The sequence below is a fragment of the Acanthisitta chloris genome, unplaced genomic scaffold (assembly GCF_000695815.1).
Source record: "Acanthisitta chloris isolate BGI_N310 unplaced genomic scaffold, ASM69581v1 scaffold3518, whole genome shotgun sequence".
Taxonomy (NCBI): domain Eukaryota; kingdom Metazoa; phylum Chordata; class Aves; order Passeriformes; family Acanthisittidae; genus Acanthisitta; species Acanthisitta chloris.
In genome coordinates, this window is record NW_008687429.1 from 51,132 (window position 1) to 65,275 (window position 14,144).

Below are 14,144 nucleotides of genomic sequence, written 5' to 3' on the forward strand. Positions count from 1 at the left end.
ATTCAGTGTAGTTCTGTAGTGGAGACAAGGCTTTAAAGGGGTTCATGGTGCAGGTGTGTGTTAGACCCCCACTTCATCACAGCCTCCCATCAGCTTCCCAACAGATTGAATGGGCTTCACCTTGAAAGCACAGATCATATTGTATTTTCCTAACTTTAGTAGAATTTATTCCAAGGGAAATCTGTGCTATTGCAGAGGGAAATATTACCCAAGGTCACTTAGAGCAACAGAAATGAGCTCTAACTGATGTGATTTCTGTGAACAACCTGTGGATGAAGGTACCATTTAGCATAACTGGTGTAGAGTTTGAGCCTGTGGATTCCTGTGCTTTCAGAGGAACTATAGATAATGATGGATGTGCTGGTCTGCCCCTTGCACAGAAGCAATTTCATAAATAATGATTAATCCTGTTCTCGTTTTTCAGGCTTAACAAAAGCTATATAAAGTTTGTGGTGTAGTTAAACTACAGGACAATACTTTGAGCATGGCTTTTAAGCATTATTTTCTACAAGTCAACTATATTTTGCTTTAAATTAGCATAGAAAAATTGAGAGTGTTTTGACCTATTTTTTTTAACCAAAATCTACAGGTTTCCTGTATGGTCCATAGCCTGACCACCCCATGTGTCACAAGAAAAACAGAAATGAGCTATATTAAGTTTTTGTGATATTCTCTTTCATGTGACTTGAAGTACAGTAAAGTTTGGGCTAAACGATCTTTACTGATAAACAATTGTGCAGCACAACATGCTAGTACAGAACATTTTATGAGAAAGGAATAAAGACTCCTGCTGCTGCTGGTGTCAAATAATCATTTATTCTGCTGTTTTGCCTTGCCCCTGTCTAAATGACAGGGGCTTAGCTACCAACAGGAAACAATATTCCAACAAATGCTTGTAAAACCTTGTATAATTCTTGTCACATCAAAAACCTGTGCTTTTGGCTTTTGTGTTCTTTTTTTTTTTTTCCTCTCACACAGAGAAACAATACATGAGGAAATATTTATGCTTATCAAGAAAGAAGGTTACTTTGTGCAAACATCCTTCCCAGGCACATCAATGGATCTTAAACCTCATGTCTGAAGTTTGGGTGAACTTCAGGGTTGATGTCACATATTGTGCTCAAAAGTTTTTTCATCACGCTCTCCATGTTCCTGTGGTAGCTGCTCGTGAGGTTTCGGATGGTTTCTGTTGTTTGCTCTTCTGTTTTAGCAGAGAGGTTACCTTGGGAGCCCATTACCTGAAAAACAAAAGGCTTCTGAGCAAAATAAAGGGTTATATATGACTGTTTATTGAACTTTTCCTCATCATCTAGCATAAGCATAATACAGACATGTCACAGTGTTTCCTAGCAGTAAGGACATGATCTATTTTGAACTATATGCATAAAACCAGGATTCAAGGCAACTCTTTCATATGCTCATTAGCAATGGGAATCTCCCCATGTAATCTAAGTTTCCCACTCACTGTGGGAACAACATTGTACATGTTTTGTCTTTTATATCGCTCATTTTAATTTGTTTTCTATTTTAATGACTAGTCAACTAAGTTCCATCACCAGTGTGCTTCACGTGGCCTCACTGTGAATGAATGTGAGTGCAGCTAAGGAGCAAAACATGGGAAAGCCTTCCTGACAATGCATAATTACAGTTTCAGAGTACTTGAAATGTCTTCAGCAGTTAGTGATGTATAACCCTCCACAGGCCTCAGACAAGGTCTTTTAATGTTACATTTTCTTATCTGGCTAAATACCAGACAGCTTCTGGCACAGTTAATATCAGGACATTCGCTTAGAATTTAATTGACTCTGGACTCGCTGAACATTTTAGCAAGGTTATGTTATAAACAGATGCGCAGGTTCCAAATCTGTGACTTTGCTCCCTCCTCCCCCACTGCCCCAAAATCCCTTGAATTCTTCCCTTATGGAAAAGTCCTTCGGATACCAGCAGAGAAACTGGTTTCCAGCTAAAGAATTCCATGGGGGGGAGCAGAAGACATTTCTGCATGCTGGCAGAGTAAGAAAGGAAGAAGTAACATTCTTCTTGTACCTGCCATGGTTCCCTGGGATGGACTAGCAGGTGAAGCTAACCTGTGATATATTAGTGGGATACCTAGAGGATAGCCAGAAATAGGGGAGGGGTCATAGCTATTTTTTACCAGGTACTTCCAGCCCAACTTAGCTCTTAAAAGAAGGAAAAGCAGCTGAGTTAGGATCTTTTTCACAAATCACCTTCACAGTTCCATTTATCAGTACCTGGCAATGTAATAAGACATTGGTCCATAAATATACATGTAAAACACTTACCAGTTAGGAAGAAATGTAGGTTGTATACATGATAGTAAGTATTGGGAAAAGATTATAGTCTTCTCTAGTAGCTATTTTTAGCTGGCATTTTATTTTAGCTTTTAGACAAGTTGTAAGGGTCACATGTGGGAAAGGTTGTACAGCTTAGACCAGATTTATGAAGCTGTTTTTTTCCACTGGGGAAAATAACTTTCTAGACATCCCAGATGGCTGCATGTTATCCAGCTACTAAATACTTTCGAAAAAACCTCAAGAAATGTATTATAATTTTAAGTAGAGCCTCTGCAGACCTGCTTTTTTCAGCTCATGCTAATATTGTAACTTGAGATAGTAAATTCTTACTGTTCTATGTCTTTTTTCTACCTCTCTTTCTGCTTCTGAATTTGAAGACCTTTTTCTTGTCAGACTGTGGACAATGTTCTGCTTAGTCTATGATTTCTGCAGACTTTTGAAGATTTATCCCTTATGTTGCCCATACAAGTTTTATGCTAGTGTCATTCCAAGGTTGCTAAAATAGTACATTTACTTGGAAGCCACAAAATTCAGAACTAGGCTGCACACATCTCCACAGTTAGTTGATCTCAGACCCTAAGTACAAACACCATAAGCACTAGAAAAATTGATTTGAGATCTGGGCTAAAAATTTTGTCTTGAAAAAAGATCTTGCATATTGTCATTCTAACCTCAAATTAAACGTGATTTTCTGTTCCTGTTGTTGATTCTGGACATATATGGAACATCTCATAGTATGATGAAATTTACCCCAGTCTGGATACAGCAACACAGAGTAAGAGAAAGAATAGCATTAAATGAGACTAACAAAGGCTTAAAAATCATTTTGTCCAAGCACCTGAGTAAGTAAATGGAACTGGGCATCAGACCTCACTCTGCACTGGCTTTGCTGAGCTCCTGATTGCCTTCCAGGCACAGGTTAATAATGATAACATTTGTCTGGGTAGATAAATGTTCGACATAATGGGGTCAGGGGAAGTGAAGAAGGACTGCAATGATCTTGTACAACATGCTGTCATTCCAGGTGCAATATGTGCTCTGTCCTGCTTGTGTGAAATGTTCACTCAACAAATAGTGGCCTTTCCTTGCAGCTTGTGATGAAAAAATTTGAGTTCACATGAAAGCAACAGCTTTACTCTTCTGCTGTTTAAGACCTACAACAAGAAGTCTGGCTTGACTGAAAAAGTGGACAAATTTCAGAGGTGTGTACTTTACTTCAGTGTCAGTAAACATCTGAAAGTGTATATATGAGACAGTTCTACCTGGTCTGCCTATGTGTCAGTGTGTCTGGGGTGTGGCAGTGTATGTTAGAGACTTTGTGTGTATATCTGCTTCTAAGTCTTGTGATCCCTGCTGGAAAATGTTTTATGTGAAGTGTGACTGAAATGACAGGTTTGTAAAGCAGTTTTTATTTGACCTCTTTGGATTGAATTTTTTTTTGTGGCCATTTTTGCACAAGAAGTTTCCTTGCCTTTGCACAATACGAGCTAGGGGATAAAAACAAGAGCAAAAAAGTAAGAGGAAGGTCACCAGGTAAAAAGAGGTTTGTGAACCTTCATGAAAATATTAGACAAAAATGCAAGATGCCATAAATGTATAAAACAACTTTAATTCAGATATGAAAAGATCAGTCAGACCACTTTTATTATGAAAACAGTGAAAAACGCTAAAGTTTTGGTGATTTTAATTGATAAAAGATTCAGTCTTGTATGTAGTCAGAAAAGGCAGCTAAAGTGGAACAGAAGTAGAAAGAAACATTTTAAACTTTTGCTTTTACTGACACATCTACCTAACTCCAGTTTCAAGAGAGGAATGAGGTCTGTCTGTGGTTATAGAAAGAGGACCCAAAGGAGTTTTTCCTTAAGGGACATATATCCTCAAAGCACAAGCATGAACCAAATATGGAATCTGGAAAATTTGAGTGGTGAAAATCTACAGTTTCTTCTACAAATGCATTCAAAGCCTGTGAAAAAGTCAAAATGAAGCATATACCCATCATAGGTGATATCTCTGTGCTTAATCAGCATGATCACATTAGTTTGCAGAAGTCTCCACGTAATACTGTTTGAAGCAATTTGGTTTACCATTGGGCAGATGGACACTAGGAAAGAACATATGCAGGTTTCTTACTTACATTTGTTTGTTTGTTCCTAAATTCCTTCTCCCTCTGTAACCGGTAATGGTCTATCTCAGCTGTGGCTTCTTCCTTGGCCTGTTTCAGCCTTTTACCCTTTCCTAGTGGGGGAAGAAATGAGGATTTATTTCTTATTATCACTGTATCCCAAAAGGTGAATCTCTCTAAATCAGAGGTATTTTAGATGGCATAGTAAAACGTCAACTTTGCTGAAAGCTTTGTCCATCAGCTTTATTTGCGCAATGGTCAGAAATGCCAAAGTGATTTATGTCGAGTACTTTTTGACTGATAGCCAGTCATGCAGGTACCCATCTTCAGAGACAAACTTCCTGTGCAGAAGGACACATCAAATGAAAAGCTTGTTGGTTCGCTAACAACAGAAGTCTTTTTGCAACTACACATTTTCTCATAACACAAATGCATTTTTTTAATCACAGCTTGGTGTTTAAATAAATATCTAGCTTTTCTTCATCAGCAATAGTAGCAGCCAGATAACAGATTTTAGTTGTCACTGATGGGAAAAGATGTTATTCTGTAAGATTTGCCGTATTGATTGGTTGCCAGCATCCCTTCATCCCACACCAACTGGATTCTGCTCAGAGCTGGCAGATTTCCAAAATGCTGCAAGATATGTCTTAACCACTACCAAACTGAGTTGCAACCTTCAGGCTTTGTCCTCTTCTTTCCCCACCCAATTCCTCTAACATTTGTTAAATGCAGAGGTGAGTGATTAAGAGAAGTGGGAGGTAGGGAGGTCAATGATATTGTCTACCAGTACACAGAAAATATGGAAGTGATTAAAAAATCTCTTTTTTTCCCCTTTTCTTTTTAAACAAGAAGGTGATCTGTAAGGTGACGTCTTAGGGTGTGGTGGAAACCAGATCTTTCCTCCTGAACAGACTTGTTTACATTTGTTTGCTGTGAGAAGTTACTTTATCTTAGGTAAAATATTATGGGTTTGTCAAATCAAGAACACATGAGTCATTGCAAAAATAGGAATAAGGTATTTCCTGGGTCTAGCAGGGGTGTTATGTAAAGGACAGGAGTAAAAGGTTTGATGGGAGTGTGATGCTTAAGGTTTTACACAAAGTAGCTGTTGCACATGGCATAACCACCCCACAGTAATGTGTCTGTCAGCCTATTTTTATGAAGTTGGTAAAGTTGCATAGAACTCCTCAGGATTCTGATACACTACTTTAGGAGGAGAAAGTAATTTTCTAACTGATGGAGCTGTAAACCTCTTCCATTGGAAGTTGTTATGTTATATTTGAGACACCTGGGCTAATGTTGGTTTCTGGGATCTCTTTCTGCTCTACAGCTATAATTTTAGGAGACAGGAGAAATGTTTTTGATGGCTGAAAAAGCTTTTGCTTAGTTGCTAAAATTAGGATAACACAAGAATGAGAGTGGAAGCTAGGCAACTGAAAAAGGCATCTTGATCTCATGTGTGAAGCATACATTTATTTATTTATTTATTTATTGCAACCACCTACTTAATATCACTGAGCAATATGAACAATTTTGTGAAGCTTTTTTTAAAGCACCTAGGCTAGGAAGATGAGCATAAGTATTTCTGATTTGTTTTCTCCAGGCTGCTACGCTGGGTTGGCTACACCTGAGCTGGTCTTCTAAAGCCTTATCAGGTGTGGCATATAGCAACCTGCTTCCACTGAGCATGGCATAGTGAGGAAGCTGAAGCTTGGGAGGAAGATACATCTGAGAGTCAACAAAAACCTGGATGAAATACCTCATCCAGCAGGAAATTACTTGCCCAGTTGATGGCTCCTTCCAAAGCCATTATCTGCAGATGGATGAGCAGAAGCAGAGAGATGCTTGAAATGTGAATTACATTTAAGCTCTTGATTCCTAGACTGTTTGGTTTTGTGGGCATGCTTGTTGTGGAACGTTGGGGGTGTGACTGTATAAAAGCTTGATACAGAAAGGAGAACCCTACAGAGGAACTAGATAGCTTTATTGTCTCACAGTTCATCAGTGTGGTGTTCCCTGGGTAGGAAATTATATTTCTCAGAGTCCTTCTGCCACTGAGCCACTGTGCTTATGTTCTACATAAGGGGAGAGAGGCAGTTTAAAACCTAGTGGGTACTTTCCCAGAGTTAGTATTTGTTTGATAAGGGCTGATCCCCCCAGCTTCTGCCACTCACTGTATGAAGTGTTGGGACCAGCATGAGTGAACCAACAGATTTGTGTAAGAGCCTGACATCAGTCTGGACAACAAAATTTGGAACCAAGTTTAGGTCTGTATTTTGAAGTTTCCCTTATTCTCCTCTCCAAATTTGGAGCTGATCAGCCTTTTGTAGAGTTTTCCTCTAGGAACAGAGCCGGGGGGTGTTTCTCTAGAGCTGGCAGTTGGGGTGAGTGACTATGGTGAAGCTCTGCCAATTTCACCAGCTGAGGAACTGGATCTCTATAGCAAATTAAATTATTTCAAAATCAGTGGGATTTTAATTTCAAATTCCATCTGGGGGGCCATCTGTAGTAAATATGTTGCATATTTGGCCACCAGATAGATAAATATATCCATTTAAAATGCACAAAATGGAAAGAGATTAACTGTAAAACAACAGTTCATTTGCCTCTGACAATGCAGCTAGTGAACCAAAAAGTGTATATATACATACGTGTCAGTCCTTCACAGTGCACTGGAGTAAGCACAATACATAGGGTGTCACTGTAGGGTGGCAGCCATTTCATTTTTCCATCATGCCTTTAGGTTTGGCACAGCAGGAACCTGCTGCTTCCTATTTAATTAAGTGGAAAAGCTGTGAGTAAATTACTGCTAGTTCAACAACGTTGTGGACAGAATCGGCAACTGCCAACATATGCGATAGTGCATATGCTGCACCTGATTAAGTTAAGCAGAAACTAGAGCTTAACCTGCTGTTCCACTAGAGACAAACCAAAATTAATTAATCAGTCTGTTGTTAACCACTTGTCTGCTACCTTAGTTGTGCAATACAGGACTGCCTTTTCAAAGCCTTACTGAACTGCTGGGTTGGATTCTCTGCAGAGCACAGCCAAGCTGAAATCAACCCTTACGCACTGAAGGGTGGCACAACATTGAAGTTCAGCCAAAATCATGCAAAAAGAAATACAAAAGGGTGAGCAAACCGACTTGGCCCTGTGATATTTCTAGTAGGATCATAAAGGTGAGGTCCAGAAAGCTCCAAGTTTGAAGAGACTTTTGCTGAAAAGGGCCAGGCTTACTGCTGCCCCTCTGTCCCTCCTTCCCATCCTTGAAGACAGGGAACAGCCAAAGCAGCTGTGCCGTGCCTGGTTTCCTTGTCTACTGCTGTCCATGATTATGGTAGCTGACAGTCTATACATTTTTAGGCATCGTGTTAAATTGACCAACTCTTAAACAACTTGCTGTAAAAAGTCAGCCCTGTATTAGATTTTCTTGCCTCACATGGGAAGGCATTATCAGCATGGAGAGAGGCTGTATTCTTCTTTCTAGGTATTTCTGTGATGTTAATGAAATGCCTAGCTCTGGTTAGATCCAAAAGAAGTCGTGTCTTTCAGATTGTTGGGGTTTTTTTTAAATCTTGCAAGAAAAAAGCAGTAAAAGGCAAAAATTTTGCACTCTAATTTCTTCAAACACTAAGCTATCTTACTTTCCAAAAACTGCAAGGCTAAAATTGGCTTTTTGTTTTCAAACATATCATCTATGCTTCTAGCTGAATTTCTGCATAGAAATCAAGTCATTTGAAGGAGTTGCCAAAAATTAATCATATTTTCTTAAAATAGGACCACTTCAGTTGTCTTCAAGAGTAACTAAGTTGTCTGCAAAGTGGGATTTGGGGATGCTTATTTTGAGAACACTATTTTTTACTTTTAAGAAAATACAATAGAAGCAGCTGATCAGTATGTATAGCTTTTTCAGTAGATGAAATATGTCTTGGATATCATCCAAGAGAGCACCATGGATATAATTCTGTTTACAATATCTTATTTTGATTAACATTTGGTTTTAATCTGATTTCCTGAAATCTTTCATCTGAGTTTCCATTTTATTAGGCATGAGAAACTCAAGCCAAGACGTAAAAATCTATAGGAAAACAAGTTTTGCTAAGCTCAGTGTTCACGACACATTTGTTTCCCTTGTTTTACCCAAAAGGATTTTCAGGAATTGATGTCTTGGCTCTAACAATGCTCAGTTATTTCTGGGATCCAAATTATGCTTAAAGTAAAAATGATAGACAAAGCAGTGCTGTGTTTTAAAGGCCAAAGAATTGCAGACTGGTTTGGTTTGTGTTTAATCAATTTAATAGTTTCAGCCTTGCACTTGTGCATTTACCGACTAATTAATTAAACTATTAATGATTTGTCAGGCATAAATGATATCAGCTAAAGATATTACAAGGCAGGATAAGGATATTGAGCAAAAACTATGAAAAAATATGTACAGAGGAGCTTTAACACTGTTTTTGCTTTGTTTCATGTCTATCAATATAATTTAATTTGCTAATTTTTTCAGTTATCCAAAGTGGGTTTCGCATTACAAACAACTGCACATATGTCAGCAAAAACTAGGCCCATTATCTGTTTATATACAATATTACGTGTGTTCACACTACATTTTGATCTGGTTATGTGAGTATCAACTGTAAACACTGAAGGGTTTGCAGAAGGGTAGTTTTGCTGTTGACATTTCCTTGCAAATGCCTTTTCCTGGTTGTGTCCCATGAACAACCTACTCTTCATTCTTCTGACATTGCAGTGTAAACAGAATAGGCAGACTCATTGGGACCGTGGTGTTGTGCAATGCCTGTTTGTGGTGACAAAGGAGGTCACAGACACAGTTTAGCAGGGACAGGACTGCATTGGCACTAGCTGGGATGGGTTCAGTGCTTTCACTTGCAGCCCAGTTCTGCAGAGTCCAGGCCCTGGGCAGAAGCTGCTGCTCTGAACTGGCACCAGGTGGATCTAGGTTGGCAATTTCTAGGGTGAGCAGCATGTCCTTGCCTTGTTTCATCAAACTGTGTGCACAGGTTAGCCAGTTGTGCTGGATGTATTGGTTGCATTTCATATATTTCCTTTTATCTTAGCTTTTATGCTCAGAGACAAACTCTGCAATCCTTTAGTCTGATCTAACTGCAGAATCACTCTGGGGAAGAGACTGCTGAAATCCAATTTGGCATAGCCAGATTTGCCTCTAAGAAAATCCCTTTTGTCCTTGTACTATAGTATTTAAATTATTCTGGTATACTTAAGCATCTTAGGTGGTGTAGTGACATAGCTTTGAAAAATATTGGAATTAGGGACAACGTGGACATTTTTTATTTCATTTTGTAGCTTCACTGCAAACCTCTTGTAATGTTGAATATGATGATGATCTAGTTATAATTGATCTGCTGGATTAGCTATAATGCTTGGTTTAGCACAAAATCCAGGGTGGGTTTATTTAAACTGCTTGCCCTTGACCTGATATACCTAGGAATAAAATCTTCAGGATTGGCTGGGGCCATATCCAGCAGGTTTTGAATATCTCTGAGAATGGAGACCCCACAGCCTCTCTCTGCATCCTGTTCCTGGGTTTGACCTCCCTCACAGTTTTGTTTTCTTGTTTAAATTTATGTACTGAAATTTTTGTTTTCCTTAATAATTTTTGTAAATGTATGGCCTGAAAAGTAATAGAGAAGAAAGTGGTACTGATGAATTAATTTTACTCTAAATATTTTTACTGATAGCAAAATTCTTCATTGCTGTCTTTCTGTAGCTGGTGAATAACTCCTACCAGTGTATTAGTGTTGAGGTAAGTGTGGGCAGTGGTTTAATTCAAGTTTCTGACTCAGAGGGCTCTGGAAGATACTTTATCTGTAAGAAACCCTGTGCTTATCACAAGCACTGCAGGTGAGGCTGAGGTGATGAGAGGGGAGTGTGTCTTTTGCAGAGCAGAGTAAGTGCACCTGTAACTGCCTGGATTCTGCAGGACATTCATCTTCAGTCATTACTTTTATGTTATAATGGTGGTTTTTATTTTTGGAGTTCTGCAATTTATGAAGCCTCTTTTTCAACTGGATGTTTTAGAAAAAGCTAAACTGACTCTTCTGGTTTTAAAGATAAACCCAAATGAAATGAAAGCCAAACCACCAAAAATGAAAGTAAAAGGTAATCAACTTCAAGCTGTCATAGTTAAAGGGCTGATCGTGCAGTCTGTGTTCAGACCAAACTCCCCCTCCCTCCACTAGGGCTGTGCCTTTCCAGGTCGTGTGTTGTCTTGCTTTGGGGAATACTGTGTTTTCTCTGCTCTACCTGATAAGGGAAAAAGCATCCCAGGGCACCTCATTTAGCTATAGAAGGGTCAAATGACTTCTTTATCCTTTCCGTTCAGGCTTATGTTTGAGAGAGTTCTGTTTTATGAGGGTGTGAGGATTTTTTTCCTCTTCATTGCTTCTGCAATGCACAGGCAGTGGTTGGGTGCTCAGGGGAAGGGTCTTGCCTTTCTACTTATTTTTTGTGTACTGCTGTACAAATTGACATGTCACACTAATAATCAACACACAGCAATGCTGATTTATGTGTAGAAGAGATATGGAAACTATGCAAACTATTTCTGTTTAGCTTCCATTTCTCCCTGGAAAACAACATATATTCCTTTATCACACTCTTGCTCCACATGACATCATTGTCATGCATTTTAGTTGAGTTCTGCAGCACAGCATTATTTCCTGATGCTGGTTTCTAAATCAAGATAACTCCATGAAACTGTGTTAATGTTTCAGTGCTAATGCAGGTCAGTGGCTCATGTGGTTGGTACCTACACTCAGGAGAATAATTACTTGTATAATGTAATAAAACTTTTAAGAGTGATGTCTTTACAGTATTGACAGTGCCTGAGATTGTACCATGACTGATTATTGTCATGGCGCTGAAATCTCCCCTTTGTTTTCATGCAATTTTTTGTAGCCCAACTGAGACTAGAAGGCAAGTTAGTAGATTTTGCAATTTTAGAGGAACACTGTAGAATTTTTACAAACCCTATAAAGAAAAATAAAGAATTTGGAGTCTGGTCCTCTAGAGCTGACAGCCAGAGGCAGGCAGGATTCTAGTTTAAATAGCTAAAGAAGGCAGCAATGACATTATTGGCATTGAGATAACACAAGCATAAATCTGGCTGACAGGATGAATAAAACAAAGAAAACATTTTTTTAATGTAATAAGACACGTGCACACACATAAGCATATAGAATCTTAAGCAAACTCTGAATGTTCAGGTTTGGTTAAATGCCTCTCTGCAGTCAAGGCACAGCACTAACACAGGTGTACAGATGAAATGTTTTTCTGTGAGCCACTGTAGTTCTGAAGAGCTTGCACTTGAGAAGTACAGTAAAACCAGGCCGGCTACTTACTTTTTTTGGCTTCCTCCAGTTTGTCCTTGGCACGTTTTTCTGCCTGCAAAAGCTGCTGGATTCCCTGAGACTGGCTGGTCATGCTGATTGCTGAGGCTGGTGAACTTCTGTGGAGCCTGGAGCTCAGAGGGAGTTTTATACGGCTGCCAGGCTCTTCCTTGTGTTTTTTGTTCTCTCTGTTATTACAACAGCCTTCCAGATTGCACCAAACCAGCCAGCTCTGCCTGGATTGCTGCTGGATGAAAAGGCCTGTTAGTGCAATTGGAAAAACACAGTGGCCAGGTTGAAAGGAATGTTCTACACTCTTCAGGGTCACAGAGAAGTTGAAATGTCTGATTAACACATTGTGGGGGAAAAAAGAATACTTTGGGTGTCTTGTATTTTAATGGGGATTTTTTTCCTTTTCTTTAATCTGTTATTGCTGAAGCAGAATATAATTAATCTTGTCAGAGAAACTGGGGTGGGGTGGTGGTAGGGAATTGTTTCTTGGATTTTCCATTTAATAAAACTTCCCCCAAAGGTGAAAAATCAGACTCAGTCAACACTGTGATCTACTTGTAGGTTTCTGTTTGGTATTACTTCTTAATATTATTGGTTATGGTTTTTCACTAAAAAAATAAATCTTCAGTAGAAATGAATTCATTTGGGGACTGAATCTTAGAGAAACATGTAGTGGGTAAGGTGTGCTCTGTTTTGTAATCTGCTGTGATGGAGTTAAGTGCTGGGGTGTGAAGCTGTGAAATTAGGTCTAAGATCCAGACTTTTAGGAGGTATGACTGATGGTCTTGGTCTTAACTTTCAAGTCATAAGGCACACAACAGTCATATGAATGAAGCAAGGCTGTAAATGCACCTCCCTACAAAAGGAAAGATTGTTTTGTGAATAAGCAGCATGTTGATATTCTGAATCCTTATTACAAAAAACCCAAGAAATCCCACTGTCACAGGTACTTTTGGCCATTGCATAGGAGGGGGTCATGCCAAGTTGCCTAATTAAAATAGACTTATTTTTCTACAAAAATACTTCATAGCATGGGTAAAATATACTTATTACAAGTTCTTGTCACAGCTCTGCCGGGACCAGAGATCACCTTCTGATGTAAATCTGTTTTTCTGGCTGCACCTATATATACAAAATTATATTTATACATATATGTATATAGATATGATTTCTGAATATATTATAAAATAAAATATGTTTAGATAAAAAGGATTTAGTTCTCTCTTAGTGGCCCTTGTTGTAGGGCCCTTTCTTTTCTGGGGCTTCCTACTTGCTTGCTGCGAGGCTGTTACCTGGTTCTTATGAGGAAATGTATACTACTGGGATGAAGTCTTTGTTTCCTCCCAAATAATTGTAGGCTTGGGAGAAAACGAAGGGAAAAGCATCTTGCCCTATTGCTTGTACTACTGGGATGAAGTCTTTGTTTTCTCCCAAATAGTTGCAGGCTTGGGAGAAAACAAAGGGAAAAGCATCTTGCCCTATTGCTGTTGTCAGCTGTGCTCAGAATGACAGTAGCACTGAGACTTTGAAAAGGAAGTTGTTCTGTTTTCTGATTTGCAATATCGTGAAGACAAATTCCACCCAAGCTCTGCTTTGGCAAAGTGCCTATTTCTTACAGTGTGTTACTCATGGAGTTTATTACTTCATCCAGAAACTGTGAGATGCTTCCTCATCTCCAGCACTGAAATCAGGGTCCATTCTAACTACAGGAGAATGGACATGACATTGTTCATAGAAGATTTTATTCCAATAGTCTTGAAGTTTATTTCATTCAGACACAGAAGAGGAATTGATGATGAATTCTGCAGAAAATGTGGAAACTGTAGTGTTAGGAAGCCTGTTGTGCCACTGGGACTCAACTACAAATGATCTTACTGGCAAAAAAAAGCAGAAGTGGAAAATGAAAGTAAAAATTGAAGAGATTTGGTTTACTTGGGGCAGGAAACTTGGGCTCAGAACTTTAAAGCAGTAGTTACTTAAAAATTAAATAGGAAGTGGAAATGTCAGACTTGTCTCAGACATCAAAAGTATATTCCAGGCAAAGGGTCTTGTCAAGCAAATCTCATTGCTGCAAGAAATATTACAAAACTGCTAGCAAATTAAACTGCTTCAGAGTTTCTGGATTTGGCCAAAAGCATCATAGGTCAGGCACTTTTATTTTTCACAACAGCTCTGAATGCTGTAATTATGTAATGTGGGCCTCAGTAGTGATCTGAATTTTGATATTTACAGTCTGTTAATTAATATTTCACAGAAAATAGTTCTATATGATGAATTTTTATGGGAAAAAAATTCCACCCTTCAACAGATTATGAAGCTCTTCCA

The 14,144-nt window shown here is 38.8% G+C and overlaps 1 protein-coding gene across 1 annotated transcript; it reads right to left on the minus strand.

The window, feature by feature from the left end:
• Positions 1-1,064: 1,064 nt before the first annotated feature.
• ATP6V1G3 (ATPase, H+ transporting, lysosomal 13kDa, V1 subunit G3) lies at positions 1,065-11,901 on the minus strand. The gene is made up of 3 exons (XM_009080574.1): positions 11,820-11,901; positions 4,450-4,550; positions 1,065-1,238 (listed from the first exon to the last, which is right to left on the minus strand). Exons 1-3 carry the CDS (start codon positions 11,899-11,901, stop codon positions 1,065-1,067), a joined length of 357 nt encoding a protein of 118 aa, XP_009078822.1.
• Between the last annotated feature and the right edge of the window lie 2,243 nt (positions 11,902-14,144).